The 17,218-nt window shown below is 37.8% G+C and overlaps 1 protein-coding gene across 3 annotated transcripts in view; it reads right to left on the reverse strand.

Annotated features, from left to right (window-relative positions):
• Window positions 1–2,945: 2,945 nt before the first annotated feature.
• The window catches only part of ci (transcriptional activator cubitus interruptus), an 83,379-nt gene continuing 69,106 nt past the window's right edge, over window positions 2,946–17,218 (reverse strand). For 2 of the 3 annotated variants that reach the window (XM_013319326.1, XM_013319327.1), the window contains 17 exons: window positions 11,135–11,227; window positions 10,473–10,700; window positions 9,987–10,161; window positions 9,644–9,787; window positions 9,124–9,286; window positions 8,645–8,839; window positions 8,280–8,444; window positions 7,841–7,958; window positions 7,356–7,528; window positions 7,093–7,191; window positions 6,624–6,780; window positions 6,369–6,489; window positions 6,042–6,182; window positions 5,829–5,919; window positions 5,509–5,676; window positions 5,259–5,396; window positions 2,946–5,145 (listed from right to left, as the gene is read on the reverse strand). In XM_013319326.1, coding sequence (XP_013174780.1) covers window positions 3,058–5,145; window positions 5,259–5,396; window positions 5,509–5,676; window positions 5,829–5,919; window positions 6,042–6,182; window positions 6,369–6,489; window positions 6,624–6,780; window positions 7,093–7,191; window positions 7,356–7,528; window positions 7,841–7,958; window positions 8,280–8,444; window positions 8,645–8,839; window positions 9,124–9,286; window positions 9,644–9,787; window positions 9,987–10,161; window positions 10,473–10,700; window positions 11,135–11,227 — 4,457 coding nt within the window. In that variant the 3' untranslated portion in view covers window positions 2,946–3,057. The remainder of the gene's footprint in view (window positions 5,146–5,258; window positions 5,397–5,508; window positions 5,677–5,828; window positions 5,920–6,041; window positions 6,183–6,368; window positions 6,490–6,623; window positions 6,781–7,092; window positions 7,192–7,355; window positions 7,529–7,840; window positions 7,959–8,279; window positions 8,445–8,644; window positions 8,840–9,123; window positions 9,287–9,643; window positions 9,788–9,986; window positions 10,162–10,472; window positions 10,701–11,134; window positions 11,228–17,218) is intronic. The other variant, XM_013319328.1, reaches the window with a different exon arrangement.

The raw sequence follows: 17,218 nt of genomic DNA on the forward strand, positions 1-17,218 counted from the left end.
AAGGAGAAGGAGAAGGAGAAGGAGAAGAAGAAGGAGAAGAAGAAGAAGAAGAAGAAGAAGAAGAAGAAGAAGAAGGAGAAGAAGAAGGAGAAGGAGAAGAAGAAGAAGAAGAAGAAGAAGAAGAAGAAGAAGAAGAAGAAGAAGAAGAAGAAGAAGAAGAAGAAGAAGAACAACGGCAAAGGCAAATACTACGGCTCAATCTCTCAATCAAAGTTAAGATTTTCATCCTAAAAAATGTATCCCTTACTTCAGTGGTTTGGTGCAAAGTGTCAAATGAATGTAACAGAAGTAGTTTATTCCAAATTGTATCACAAGTAAATAGAGATAGAGTTCAATTTTGTCAAATGTTACGATATTTTTGCACACCTTGACTGCGTCGTTACTTACGACGCTGTGGCTGCTACGATATTTATGGGCACCTTGCATGTACTCATCTATTTGACGCTGTGTATGTACCGATGTATTTGAGCAGGGTGAATGTATCTATCAATTTGAGGACTTTTGTTGTACCGATATAATTAATTACTTTTGGTGTACCTATATATTTGCATATCTTGTCTGTTAAGATCTATATGACGCTGACTGTACATATGTAAATCGGAAATCGAATAACACATTGGTACATGGCGGGATACGAACCCAGGACCTGCAGATTGCAAGTCAAGTGCTTGACCCCTGAGCCACCGACGCTCTACAGCGTACAGTTTACAGGAATACCGCAGTGGAAATCCACTATAAGATTGACAACTGAACGCTTGTCTTTATTTCAGTAAAATATGTTTCAGTTAAGTGAAATAAAAATAAAAAACTGTTCTGTGATAGGGACTTTTATTTAATAAATTCATTAAAATAACGTTCACAGGTTTACAAATGCATTTTTACAATAAAAAAACAATAATTTATTACAAAATAGTAGTGTTCTGTTACAGTGCTATTTTGTGCGTACAATTTATCTTAATTTAAACAATAAAAATATAACAATAGCTTATCATCTAGTAATCTCAATAAAAATTAAACTAAGAGATTCCACGTTATCAGAAACGTATCAGAATTAATATTGCATTATATAACAAGCTAAAATAAAAAGATTATAATTAAAAATTAACACTAGGAAAAATTACATTTAACAATTATGTAAAAATTCTATAAAAAAATGTATATTTGTACAATATTTCAATAGAAATCTAATCGTGTTTTAACTCGCAGAAACTTGTTATCTTGCATGCGTTCACTGAACTAATTCTTTTATGGAGCACCATTAGGAAATAACAGACATTTATTAGCTCGATCTAAAATAGAAAATATTGACTATGGTAAAAGATTATGTAGAGCGTCGTTGGCTCACGAGTCAAGCACTTGACTTGCAATCTGCAGGTCCTGGGTTCGAATCCCGCCATTTACCAATGTGTTTTTCGATTTCCGATTTACATATGTACATTTATCCGACATTCTTACGGTGAAGGAAAACATCGTGATGCAACCCACACATATCTAAGAAGAAATTTAATATGTGTGAAGTCAACCAACTTGCACTTGGCCAGCGTGATTGACTATGGCCTAGTCACCCGTGACTTAGAGTAGGCTCTGAGCCCCTCGGTGGGGACGTAGCTGATGATGAAGAAAAGATTATGTAACATATCATTGCAGTTAATACAAAATCAGATTTCATTTTGTGTCTGATATCAGACTCCTGATTGTAAAAAGCCTATTGCCGTACATCGGTATGTAATCGATAGATGGAGTGTTTCATATAAATTTAACGTCTAATAAAGAGTCGATTTTCGATTTGTCATTATGAATAAAGCTGAGGAAATTTCACTCTACTTACTTAAAATCAAGGCTAAGTGGCCTTTATTCTCCGGATTAGGTTTCTATAACATATCTTTATATCTAAGTTTGATAAAGAGATTTTTTAAATGTCTCAGTTTAGATACAATCGCATTAACATCACCTTTCTTCTGTCTTATATCTTAAAAATATTTCTTCATAACTTTCTACATTATAAATTAAATAACTACGAGTCGATAAAATCGTCATGAAAAGGCACTTTTATTCAAGTTAAGGCACTGTCATACTGTATCGTTACATTTCTTAACTGTACAAATTATTTATAATTTAACTTTGACAAACTATAACCTAATTATTGTACTTAATTAACCATGGAAGACGTTCTATAAGAGTTTACAATATTTACAGAAATTGAAGAGTTATTGTCTTTTATTTAATTCCAAAATTTAATGTACTTTGAAAAATCTTATATCGAACTAAATTTAGAATTTTATAATTAGTCAGTCTGTAGAGCCACGTGATACAAACTATTTTATATTTAACCATGAGATATACAATATTGGACTTCAAATATTACGTATAACAGACAAAAATATTGAAAATCATTTTGTACTACTTTAGTATGTACAGGGTGTCCCAAAAGGTTACGTACGTAGGAAGAGGGATGATAGGGGTGGTCACAAGGGTCACCAAAAAAATAAAATAAAAATTCCCCTCTGGGTATTAAAATAGCTTTTTTTTAAATAGTAATATTTGTAGGTCATCGGTTACAAAATTACTCTAGAAGGTGTAAAATTTTTAAGTTTTTAAAATTGCCATTTATTTTTTTTAATACCCAGAGGGGAATTTTTATTTTATTTTTCTGGTGACCCTTGTGACCACCCCTATCATCCCCCTTCCTATGTACGTAATCTTTTGGGACATCCTGTATAAATGCTTGAGGGTCAATAAAGACCTGTGTTAATCAAAAGCTATTTTGTAAATTCTTGAAACCTTTTAACGGATTAACGACAAAAACTTTGTCAAAGTCATGTTTGTGAAATTATTTGATAATTTACTGCTATGTTTGATCTTGGAAATATAAATTTGACAAAAAATATGATCATTATTACTTAAATGTTTAATACACGGTGGTTTCCGAGACCAAAATCTCTGTATAAATTAATTCGATATCCCTGTCAGTATCTTTGACAAAACGGAGATAACAATATGTTTTAACGTGCCTTTTAGTGTCTGAAACCCACGCTTAGAAGACTCTCAGTCAAAAAATTACTGTATCATTTGTAAATATTGATTTTCTTCGTAAAATGATGATAATGAGGTCTGTAGGTCATTCACAACCATGTTGTCAGCCTGCAGGGGATGTGTGCTGCTCGACACCATCTCGGAACTTTTCCAGTTTTCGCAACTCTCCACGTATTCTAATGTCCTCTGATACGTGTCCTGTCGCATCGTGTTCTGATTCTTCTTCCTACCATTCGAAGCCTCGATCTGTGATTGCGATATGTCCCACACTTGTACCTCACTCGCCTGGTTCTGACTGCGAACGCTGTTCATACTGCAATCCGTCTGCTGGTCGCTTTTCATCTGATTGCAGTTCATCGATACTCTTGTCCCGTTAACCGGTTTTTGACTCCCCGTTGACATGTTCACCGAATTCTGTACAGATTTTTGCATGTTGTGTTTATTAAACTGATTCCCCGGATAGTCCCACTGATTGTAAGGCCGTTGATGATTGTAGTACTGATTGTTGTTCATCATCGCTTGATTGTACTGGTGATTGTTTTTGGGAGGAGGTGGACCCATCACGTTGGCCGCGTTTACTACCGAGTTGTATGGAGGTGGCTGTGGATACTGCATGCTCTGGTTGTAAGGATGTTGAGGTGGCATTTGATTTAGTTGTTCGCAGTAGCTGTTCATCGTTCTCATGTTTGCGCTGTTGTCTGTACTCATTGCAGAGGACCGCGACGTTTGCATTTGATTATGATAGTTGACAGATTGGTAGTTTATCATTTGATTGTTATACGCCATGTTTGGTTGGTTTTGCACCATCGGTTGTCTCGGCATTTGGTTCTGGTTGTATTGCATCATTTGATACTGTTGCATGTTTTGTTGATTTCGCATGTTTTGATTTTGTACCTGTACTGGGTAGGGAGGTACCGGTCCGTAATTTTGGTTTTGGTATTGATTGGGAGGAACGTTTGAATAATTTTTATTTGGCATCTTAGCGTTGCAAGTCTGTCTATTGTTAACGTAGGGAGCTGCAGACATTTGATTTTGGTTGATTTGATTCATATTCATCATAACATTTTGCGTTTGGTTCGGTACTGGCGTGCCATTCATCGTCATGTTGGACATATTCTGTACCATGGGACTTGTCAGCGGGCTCTGCAGACCGGGGTGCATGGGGCTGGCCATGCCATGGCTCATGGGACTCGCAATGTTCATCATTGGACTAGCGATGTTTTGAGACATGGGACTGCCTATATTGTTATGCCGTGGACTCATCATCATTTGATTCGGCATCTGTGGACTCATCAGACTCTGCATACTCTGTGGACTCATTGCATTATGTTGCGGCGACATAACGCTCATGACACTTTGAGGGCTCATGACATTGTACACACTGGGGGGACTCATAACGTGAGGCATGTGCGGACTCATTCCACTCTGAATATTGTGTGGGCTCATTCCGCTTTGTGGACTCATGGCACTGTGGGGCAGACTCTGAGGACTCAGCATGCCGTGAGCTAGGCTCGGGCTGAGGACGTTCTGCGGAGTCATCACTATCGTCTTCGGGCTCATTGCAGTCTTCTGAGGTAAAGGATTATTTATTCGCATCCTATTTGATTGTTCTGTTTGATTCGCTGTCATCGTTTGCAGAGATTGTAAGGGATTATTCGATGTGTTACTGGTCGGTGGTTTAGAGAAGTCTTGTTCGCATTTCTCCGTTACAACTTCGGGTATGACTTGCTCCTGGAGAGGAGTGGTTTTGTCATCGGGAGTTTTGGCTAGAAGAGATCCACTATTACCAGACATACTAACGTCTAAAGATCTTAAATCGACTGGAATATCACTTATGTTGAGATCACTTCCTATGGCACCTAAGTTTTTGAGTAGAGAATCGTCACTGGTGGCGACTTCACTGATTTTGTCACTGGAATTGTTCGTGTTCTTCGTGTCACCGGCTTTGTCTTTGGTCGGCTGGTCCTTGTCCTTGGGCTCGGAGTCGTTGGCGTCGGCGGGGTCCGTCTTAGCTGGTGTTACCGTGTCGGTGGCCAATATTGATTGGTTAAGATATTGCATCATCTCGTCTGGTATCACCAGCTTGTTCTCCACCATTTCACCTTCCGCCACCTGAAGGACAGAAATTAAATGTCATATTCTAAAGCCATAAAGCTCATTGTATAAAGATAAAACAATATTGTATGCCTCTGATTTGCTACAATACGGGATCGTGTAGAAGTTACCTGCTCCAAGTTGACCTCCTGGTTGGGATGGTGCACTTGCGCGGTGGTGACGACCGTGTTGGTGGAGTTGGACCGCGACTCCTTGTACGTAACAGCCTCGTGCTCGTCCTCCGTTTTGAACTGGAAGGGGGCGTCGCCCTGAGGAAAATGTGAAACGTGTTGTAGTCATTTCCATCGGACCATTTGCCAAGTGGCGACTGAGTGATAAATAGCGGCTAGTATCAAGCAGCTTGTAAGTTAAATGACTTACGACTTCATCAGCGGCGCAGGGGTATGGCTGGTAGGCGTGCTGGTCGCTGAGGTTGGACTGCTCCGAGAGGCGACGTGCCTCCTGCTTCACCTGCACCTCCGCGTCTAGCTCCAGCGCCAGCTCCTCGGCGCGCACCTCAGAGCATGTCACCCCACGTAGAAGAACCGCCTGCGCAAATATAATGTCATAGTTTTAGTCAAAGTACTCCGTGCTTGAGTTGACTCTTTCAGCACAAAAGTACATTTGTTTCCTACGTTTCAAATCAAATATGGGTTATTGTAGTCCTAATTCTTCATTTATTTTTGAGCTTAACAACTGACCTGATTCCCCTGCGAGGTCCTAACGGCCTGCACCGCGGCGAGAGCTGACGAGGGCGGCGGTGCGTATCCCACGCACGACACTTGACTAGATCTGACAAACATTGACATAGTAAATACATTGCTAGTGTTAAGAAAAATATTTTCTTGGATGTTTTAAAGGGACTCCAAGGTCATTTGAAAATACCACTAGAGTTTATTAGTTAAATTGTATACCTGCGACTACTATCCGGGGAGAGCTGGTCGTAGACGTTGTTGTGGTGCGCGAGCAGCCGCGGCACAGCGCCCGCACCGCCCGCACACACCGCACCTGACACCACCGACGCCTGGCTGCTCTTGCGCGATATGTCTGACGACCTGGTTACATATAGATTTACTCATAATTATTGCATAAAAACACACAATATTTTCAACATTTTTTTAAGAAGAGTACTCAATAACTGTCATTGTTTAGTGACCAGATATTTGACGTTCAAAGAGTCTTACTCAGTCCTAATCGGCTCTGATAAGTGAAAATGTGATGATAAAAGCTAAGTAACATACCTCGCACTGTATAGACTACTTCCAGATGAGATGCCGGAGTCTCGCCTCGTATTTGGGAGGCCTGTCTTCAGCTCCACCGCAACATTAGTGCTACCTAGCTCCGTCCGTCCTGGTATGCCAGCTACACAAAAAATAAAAGAATATATAACTTCTTTATTAAAAAAAATAGTAACACCGAAGGGAAAGACATAATGGATATGATATACATAAAAAAGTTGTGAAAACTTTTAGTTTATAAGTGTACGTGTAACTCACCAGAGGGCATGTCGTGTGGGTGCGGCAGTATACGCGGATTTGCCGCCATCTTGTGACCGAAGCGCGGCGCATGTTGTGCGCGCGGCTCTCCTATTGCAACCATAGCACGCAGCATCAGCGGCAACTGACCCACTTCACCAACTACTTCTTGTTCCACCTGCATATTATTAATTTATTGCGTGAATTTTGATAACAAAAGACGTTGGCACACCCAAGACTGTGAGAGTTAAACTGAAATAGATCCTAAACATCGAAGAAATCTTTAGTGGACTAATCCACGATTTACTGCCGTACTCAGAATCATTTGATTTAATGACTCAACTAGTCACTGAAAGAGGTTGTAAGTGAAAATTCAATATTAATGTGATTTGAGATTGTGGTCATTGGCAAGAGAAATATACATTAAGGGACTGCTTAAATGACTGAGTATGCTAGATAGAATTATAAACAATTTGTTAACAATACTCACCTCTCCATCAAGTCTAAAGTAAGGCGCGCCATTTTCGTCACTAAAGCCGCCGAGCCCGGAACCGCCGAAGTCCAATTCCCCGCCACATTGAGCTGAGAGCTAGAAAATAATTACGGTAAAAACAATGTAAAGCATCGTCTACGAGTAATAAAGAGAGCAATGTATTCATATACATATATTCACCAAATTACTGATTTTATTTCAATTCGAAGCTAAAAGCATACAAACGCCTCACTTTCTACACACTAGCTACTGTTATTTACCTGATGCGCAGGAGTGTGCAAGTTATGTGGTAATGGAGAGGCAGGACTTTCACTCTTGACGGAGGCAGAGGAGACATGTCCCCGGCCCACAGGGGCGCCGCCCTCCTCCGATCGTGGAGAGGAGCCGGCGCCGCCGCCCCCGGACTCCGCTGAATCGTCACCGCGGCTGCAGCCTGGTCAGAAGAAAGTAAAAGATTAGTGTAAGCAGATATCTGGAGTTAAAAGTTATCTAATGTATACCAAGAAGTTCGGCTGGAAGATTGTTAGCGCCAAAATGAAAGCCTTTTAATAGTTACAAAAGCAGTTTCCTTATTTGTCCTGTAGTGGTTTTGTACAAGATTGCTTGAGAATGAGTCTGAAAGTGGCAGTTAGACTAAGTTTGTCCTTTCTTCATACTAAATTCCGTCATATATCAAATAATTGTTGATATAAGAAATCTAAATTAATACTTTCGTAGAACTTCTCCGTAGTAATATAAAGTTTACCTTTGTGCTTTTTACTGGCGTAGAATTCAGCGCCGTGCACAGTCTTTACGTGTTTGCGCAGAGATGAAGGGTCCGTGTACCTCTTGGTGCAACCCGGAGCTTTGCATACGTACGGTTTCTGAAACAGAACATCGAAACATTATAAATACAAGTAAAAAAATCTAAACAAACAAATGTAATCACCACCCATGCTACAAACTTCAAAACCACGAAAAACCTCGGCCTATGGTTACAGTCTGGCCATCTGATTACCACATTTACTCTTGGGAGGTTAATTAAAAATGTCTTTGTTAAAATACACATATTATTAACGTTTATCTCAACTTTCATAAGAATAGCTTACAATACTAAATTAGAATCTACCGATGTAATTTTGTTTTTATTTGAATAAATCCTAGTTCTTATTTCGTTTTACTTGTAAAGCATTGCATGATGGTACCTCATTGCTATGTGTCCTGTTCTGATGCTTGGCGCGGTCACTAGCGTTGGAGAAAGCCTTGGCACAGCCGGGGTACTCGCACGTGTACGGCTTCTCTCCGGTGTGACTGCGCAAGTGCGTCTTCAGGTTCTCTAACCTTGAATATGCCTTGCAGCAACCCTCGAACTGAAAGTAATTCAGAAGTGATTGTAGAATTCACATATGTTAGTGTGTACTTATAACGCTGGCATATAACGCATAAATCAGTCTTAGATAAATAGACTAATTCGTTTCATCGCCTTAAACCATGAAGAAGCAGACCAGATACGAAAATATGAACTTCTCTAGGCTCTAGGAAATTGGTTTTGTAAAATATCAATACTTACAGTACACTTATGAGGTTTCTCTCCAGTATGCCTTCTCATATGTACGACCAGCATGTACTGAGCTTTGAATGGCTTTTCGTCCCGCGAGCAGCCCACCCAGCGGCACACGAACGCCTTCTTGCTGGCGTGAATGTGGTCCGTGTTTATGTGCTTCACCAAGTCATCTTGTGTGGGGAACTCCAGTTTACAATCCACCTGGAGAATATTGACATTTCAATTATTGTGAAGAAAATTTGGAAGAACTGAAAATTATTTTGATATTAACTACACATGACAAATGTAAGAAATAAGTCACAATACAGTCTACTCCAATTCAATGCTGATTTAAACTGCCACCTCTTCAAATTCAAAGGAATATACTTGCTTGTATTAAAAAAAATTAAAGATTTATATTATTTAAAGTAAGATCAATCCTAAATGCACCAATTCAACGTTTTTCTCTGTTGCTAAAGAATTAGACAACTTTAGTAGAAACTAACCCAATGACAATTGGTCTCTATGAAGTCTCCGGGCTCATCCTTGGAGTCGAGTCCGTCGTGTACAGTGCTCTCTGCGGCGGCCGACAGCGGCTTGTTGCTATGCATCTCTCTGTGTGACATCGCACTCTGCGGTGATTTCCTTTGATTTAACGCCGTTGATGCGCTGGATGGGTAAAAGATAATGCTTGTTAGTTATGGTTAGCAGAACAATTTAAATACATATTTAGGAAATAAATAGTGATTTTGCACAAGCCTGGGTTTTCAAGTTTACTTTTTCAGACCATTATTTGTGCGGAACAAATACATCAAAATAAAAGAAAACGAATACCACAAATCTGAAGTTACCGCCTAAAATTTGAGAAAGCTGCTCTACGATGTCTTCTTCTTAGTACAAGAAATTCGGCGAAGATCTCTTATACCGAAGGGAAGATTTATTCTTCTTCTAAGATTCATCTACTAAGTAGCAGCAAAATAATGCTAAGGCTGTTCTATAAAGTGTTAAATACTTTAACTGTCTCACCTGTCAGCTTCCATAACGCTGGTGATCTCGGGTTGTTGGTGTGGCTGCATGTGAGAGGCGTCCAGCGCCATGCCTCCGCGCACCTCCATCCCGCCACCGCCTGCGCCGCTCAGCAGCAATTGCGTGGGCGATGATATGTGAGATCTGAAAAGTGATCACAACAATCGTTAAAGTGATACAAAAGAAAATTATCCTTAATATAAAGATTATGATCACCAGTTTTCCTAAGCAACGATTCTACCTTGCAAACATATTGACTTGTCTTCACATAAAAAACACGGTTCAAGCCAAGTGTTAACCTTTCGGGACACAAATTCTTCTACTAATACAACAGTATCGTTACCTATGTATTCCGGCTACGAGATGCGCATGCGCCGCATGATGTGCTGCCGCGGCGGCTGCCTGTTGGTGCGCGGGGTCAAGCAGCACGCCGCCCGCCAGCACTCCACCGCCACCCCGCGCTAATAGCTGCTGCGCCAACGACGCGTGCGACAGTGACAGCGCCGGTGATATCGCACCTATGAAAAACAGCAATTCAAAATAATTCCTTAAGAAGTTCTAAAGATGCACTTCGATGAGTCAAAACCAGACATTGACAATATTGATCGTCGTCTTGAAAATAACTTGACTTGGAAGCAACGCAACTACTATGGAAATATTAAATTGAAGAGATATGTAATAGTTTGCTAAGAAGCAATAGTACTCAAGCATCACAAAGTGTAATTAACTATAATTAATATGAAAAAGAAGATAAAATAGTGGCTCCTACAGACATACTAAAAAGAACATGCATATGAGCAATAGAAGAAGTAAAAAGGCTATAATTTACCGAAAGACTTAATCCAATCCTCACCAGCACTAAGGTGGCCATAGCTGCCGGTGGAGGCGGCTGAAGGCGCTCTGACTGCCAGGCTGGCGGGTGAGGCGCGGATGACCGCCGCCAGGTCCAGCGACTCTGCAGAATAAGGACTCCAGGATACAGCTCGTTTGCGGTTCGCTGACGCACTTATTGCGCCCCCTGACAACCTTAATCTTGTCGGTGAAGCTATTCTTGATCCTGGAATATCAATATGATTTAGACATTATAAAATCTAATTACATAGGTTAATCAGTAATAAACGAATGTTTAATTGTTGCGCACGTTACCTATGTCATAGACATTTTAATTACACAAATCGTGTTTTTTAATTAACTGCTTAAAAATAATTCTAATACCGAGGGATATTTCATGTTACCATTTTGTTAATTATCAATGTTAATCATCATCAACCTTATCCTTACGGAGGGTCGGTACAGTACGTACTCCTCCGTACATCTCTATCAGCCGTCATATCTGAATCTACCCCCTTCCTACGCATATCTGCTCCCACACAATTGTCAACGTAAATAAATATGTATATATAAAATATTGGCATTTATATAATTTAACTTTATTACAATTTAAGTTAAAACATTCACAATTATAATAATATAAAATTAATTTTATCTTACCTTCTAAACTTAGTTGAAAATCCTGACTGGCGAGTGTACTGCCCGCATGTAGCTCAGGATGTAAACTTCTTGCAGCATTTAAATATTCTAAGCCTGGAAATTAAAATACTATGATTAATAAATATTAACGATCTCATCAAATGTATTATCAGGACTATTAATCTACTGTAAAGATACGAAGTGACCTAGATGAAATTCAGTTGTAGTAACATAATTTTTAATTAAGTAATAAAAAAATGAAATAAAAATTCTTTATTGGGCAAAGAAAAAACTTTTTTCACAAAATTTTTTGGACTCTGTCTCCGGAGCTGGTTGAAACTGTGTTTCAGGAGACTGGAGAGCGCCTTCTCTTATCTATTGCCTAAAGTTATAGATAGTTTCATAACATATTATGTACATTGAAATATATATTATTATTATTTAGGTATTAATGTATATATAATAGATATATAGCGTGTAATAGTGTGTGTTTGAGCATGTGCACTTGTGTGCTTGGCTATATGTTTTGTTTATAAGTGTACATCAGGACAGAATCACGTTACTATATTCAAGTGTTAACAACCAACTAAATTAGTGATAAGAATCTATAAAAATCAATGAATAAGCGTTAAATATAAAAGCAGTCTGATGGTAGACATATTAATTCAGTAAAGTACCACATACCATTTAGAATTACTTATGAAATTATTAGCTAAATGTAGCAGGTCTACCTAAATATAAAACTTCGCTAATTTGGCATAAATAATTAAAATAGTTTTTGGCCAGAACCAATAAACACTTCTAACGATCCGATCCTTTAAAATCAGTGTTTTATAGTGTCCATAAAAGTCGCCGCAATCTGTTTAGTATTTAATAAGTCTGCTACAAAGGAATCTAGCGCTTATTTATAAGGCAACCAATCAAGTCTGGTTAGTCATACTGGACAGTAATAACTGCAAATTGAGATGTCAACGCGCTAGAAGCATTTCGAATATAAACTGCCTATTTATCGCTGTAGGTGATTAATAAAAACATAGACCCTGGTGTTTTACGAGAGTTGTTGCGTGTTTCATTTCAACTTAGTAAAGCGGCACCAAATATGACGATAGAAATCAGGTTGTATATCTACACTTACATTGATAAAATTTATATAAGCTTATTGCTGTATTTCAAGTTTTTCTTTCTATGAACAGACTTTTAGACTTGTGTTTTTTTTGCCTTTAATATTTTTGGCAACCCTATACGAGGTTATTTTGGCGTCATAATCATAATGTGGCGATGCATATTTCCTTTATAATGTCGTGATCATTATAGTGCGGGCTTTTATTGCTCATTTTATTACTAGCTGTTGGTCGTAAATTTGTTTGTTGGGAAAATAATAAGCGGCGCGTTTGTGAACTTTATTTTACGTTTAGTTCGGTAAACGTTGTCTTGATAAGTTTTAACAGGCCAACAAAAATCGATATTTATAGCTCAACCCTACAACAAGTTTATTGCTATTTAAAAAGAATACCTGATTGAACTTGTTTGAACTGCACAATATCTTTTTACAATTTAGTTTTTTTTTAATTTTAAAGTTCAGGCTGGACGTACTAAGACAATTTATAACTTAATTAAAAAACATCGCAAAATTATGTTTAATTTCGTCGAATTTCGGCGCTGTAACCTATTACTTGTTATTCAAAACAATCTGTTATGACCAATCTTTTTTAAGTTATGTAAATCTTCATAAAACATCTATTAGTATAAATAAATAGCTTAAAGGCGATCGTAAAACAATCATCAACTCCCGCTGATACATAGACATTTATTTTATGTTAATCATATATAAATTTATTGAAAATTGATTTATGCGTAAATATTTTAATTTAATGTAATAATAATACAAGTAAGCATATAAATTTAAAAAATATGGACTTACAGTAAAAATACATAGAAAAAAGGACATTATAATTGCTACCATTAGTAATAACCAAGATCGATTTAAAAATAACCCTTTTTAATCTTATTTAGTGGCAAGAGTACGTGTTATTCAACCGGCGGCCGGTTCGACGCTGAGAGAGAATGTGGTTAATAACCTAACGTAGTTATTTAGTTATTAATCAAAGATAATCAGCGGGACGCCTCGTCGAGATTGTGTCATGGCGGCCACGAATCTCCATAACAATTATACGCCCATTCCTTCGAAAACAAACACGTTTTTAAGGCAAAAAAGAAAAGATAAAGCAAAAACAAAACGGCTCGATTTGATGATCACGCTCAGGCAATCCGGCGGGCTATTTGGCCACAAATAATGGCTCGGTGCGAGAGGCGTCAGGGACCACCAATTTGGTGAGCGCCGCAACGAGATGGGTTTCTGGAAAAATCACGAAATTAACGCATGTGGTCCCCTTTTGACACACCGCCAGGCGACTTCCAAAATTTTTATGTCTTCATCGCAATGTGTGAGAACCGACCGAGACATCGATGTACGAATCGATAGAGGAAAAAAACAAATCATCGATCGAGAGCAATAAGTTGATCCGTTTCGAATTCCATTTGAGTCTGCGTTGGTCACCCGTGCGACATTCGTGTAGCCGCTCGCAAAAAGCGCACCCGAAATTCCGCTTTATCGTACTTTTATCAAATAGTTGAAATATCGGGCGGCGGTTTGAAACGATTGGGTCGCTTTTAGCTTATCGACATTTCAGTACGCATCGCTTACTTCTCGAGTGATGTATTAATTTTTATCGATATCGATTGGGCGTAAAATTTGTAACCGGGTGGACGACATATAGCGGTCTGCGGTCAGTTTGAGCGTTAAAATATGAATTTCAATAGCTTTGTTAGGCGGCCCCTTTCTGGCGCGGTGTGCGCACTGACTTCGTAACGGCGTATACTAATGAGAGCGGCTGTAAATTATGAGTTTGCTTGTTGTACGGACGTGCGGCGAGATGAAGGCGAGACGACGTGAATTTGTAATGTCGGCGATCCTTCCTTTTTTTTAAATATCTACAGATGAAAAAACAAATGACAGACATTCAATGTATTTAATTATACAGTAATCTGTTAAGGTTGTTCACTTATGGATTAATTTATGTATAGTTTATTATTAATAATAAAGCGCATCAAATAACCACGCCGCCTTTGTCGAATATTGATAAAAATCTTGATGGAATTTATTTAATTTCCTTATAATAATGCCTTCTACGATAGTTTTGTTACAAGACAGACGTATTTCCTTGAAATAATCTGATTTAACGACTATGGAACTCACTTGAGCTTACTAAATGGTTGCTTAAGTCAGTGACAATGTAGATAGGTTATATCTTCTATATATATAAAAGAAAGTCGTGTTAGTTACACTATTTATAACTCAAGAACGACTTTACTGATATGGCTAAGAATTGGTGAGGAAGTAGCTTAGACCCAGGATACAATTTATTCATTTTTTTTCGAATTTAAGCCATTAAGAGCTGCTTTTTAAAAATGCGAATGTTTAGATAGATGTGATGTGGATGGATGGATGGGTGGGCTACACTAATTAAGTCTTTTTATATATCCACGCGGACGGAGTCGCGGGCGACAGCTAGTTTACATAGTTAAATTGCTATGGAATTTATCTCTTCATTTATAGTACACTATAATGACGTCAACGCTACATTCTCAAATATTAGCAATTTTCAGAAGTCGTGAAAGCTGACTGATCATTAAAACATCAAATGCAATAAAACGATTAGTGGGAAGGTTCGTTTAGATACTGCAAAAAACAGCCGCGTCCGCTAACAAGGTTTATTCTGTAATCAAGCGTTATAGCAGGTAGCTGGGGTGCTATGTAAAACAGCTATAATTCTGACGCTTCTCGGAAAATGATAAAAAGGTTCTGCAGCTTGGAAGGGATGATTGATGTCTTGACTTCAAGCTTCTAACAAAAAAAGCGACAATCAATTTGCCTTGATTTATTTACACAATAAAGTGGACAAAATCGTTACTTTATAATCTGACTAATTGCATGAAAACCTAAAAAAGATTTACGATCCAAAAAGACGCTAACAATTACATTTTGCGAATTAAAATTGTGTTGAAAATTATTAAATAAATAAATTCTTAACAACCTTCTAAGAAATAAATCAATAAAAATCTTTACAACAACAAAAAAAGGACGTAAAACGTGGTACAGTCGTGCTCAACTGTCAATCTTTAAAATAACTTAATTCAAACATATAAAAGTGAATGATATCCAATAAGGTAACGCTTGCAACTTCATAACTTATTATTATATCCAAGCCATAATACCTCAACGGGAGAAGGTTGTCTCTTTTCCGCAAGTACACATATCTGTATCTTGTATCCTTTTCCCTCTTTTGAAATAATCAGAGATGATTTATTCATATGACTGTTGGATGAGTTAATTTCTTACCCCACTCAAAGTACTTAAGACTTCCCTTAGTTTATATTTCTCATACTAATTCTCCACTAACATATCATGTATTGTCTCTGAGTATTTCAATTAATGCCTTATAGTTAACTTTTTGGTATTTTAGAATACTTAAAATATCTTATCTTACTAATATTATAAATGCGAATGTTTGGATGAATGGATGTTCGTTTGAAGGTATCTCCAGAACGGCTCCCCGGATCTCGATCAAATTTTGTCATAGATATAGATTGGAAGAACACATAGGCTACTTATTAAGTTTATTTTGGTGGCTATTAATTAAGAGTCGCGGGAAGCCAGTATTTTAAAAGTGAAATTTTTTGTTGAAAACAAAGCTGTTTATACCAACTATATGTTAAAAAGTACATAACAAAAAAGGACATTTTATATACATATTTACATGCCACAGGAAAGTTAGAAGTTGTAACAAGGCACAAAAATACCAGTAGTAAGAAATCCAAAACCGAGCAAGCTGCACCCATATGCCCTTCCGGTCCCTACACACTAATTACTTGTTAAGGGCCCGCGGTTTAATTACCCAAGGGCCAGAGATTAAGAATAGACAAGCGTTTGTTTTTAAGTGTCTATTTATTTAATTGCCTCGTTATTTGTCAGTTAAGTGGTCCAAAGTTAAACCAAACTATCAACTTAGTTTAATTTAGAAGTGAAAACTTTTGTTTGAATATTTATTCCTGTTAATCTTACTTTTGTACGTTGACTGTAAATTTTGAAATAGTGTAAACCAAATTAAATAACATCCCCGTCAAATTCAGTCGTTTAGGCTACAGGGTGTCATAATGGAATAGAACATACAAACCCGCGGGGAAGAGTATCATCCTGTAGATCAATATAATATGTGGGAATTAAAAAATGTCATAAAATGTAACCCCGATGTAAGGCAAGGCTTATTGTTGTAGTAGGAACAAGTTCCGCTGGTAGACTGTTCTTTAACAGCAATTGAGGCATGAATATTCTCGGACATGCGGGTACCCAGACAATGTATCCCTTTTACCACAAAGCACGTGGCAAATAAAAAGAATTTAAAAGTTTATTTTTTTAATCCATTTATTACTGGCTGGAAATTCAGAGCAAAAAGTTTTTATGAACATGAAAGTTTCGTACTAATTCATTGTCTTCACTTCTTAAATATATCGAAGCCACCGTTGTCCATAAATAACAAAGTACCATCTCTGATTTATCGTTGCTGACTACTCGGCAGTTTTATGTCATAAATTGTGGTTTAAAAACACTGGACGTCACTGAGAAAAACGACAAATTATCATTTAATTTGTCGTTTTTCACATTTATTATAGTTTTCTTGTTCTATCCATCGTATACACGTTAATAATCGCATAAATAAAATAGTTTTATTTAAATTAAATCTTTGAACCATTTGCATCCACCTTCAATCATTACTAAGCAATATTGAATCTTACTACATTTGTGTTAAAGTAGGAAGTAGCTTACAACTGCTGTAGACGAAATAATAACAGATGTTAGAAAATCGTTATAATAATGACAATACGACCAAAGCACATATTTAACAGTTGTGGCATTCGTGTACCATACCGTCACCACATGTCTTTGATTTTCGCATAAAAACACGTGTTAAGTTGTTAATTGACTTTCTCGGAAGAACGGAACGAGGATTCGACCCGACATTATGATGTATGTTTCCCTCAACACGA

This window comes from Papilio xuthus, unplaced genomic scaffold, assembly GCF_000836235.2.
Source record: "Papilio xuthus unplaced genomic scaffold, Pxut_1.1 DF826159.1, whole genome shotgun sequence".
Classification (NCBI taxonomy): Eukaryota; Metazoa; Arthropoda; class Insecta; order Lepidoptera; family Papilionidae; genus Papilio; species Papilio xuthus.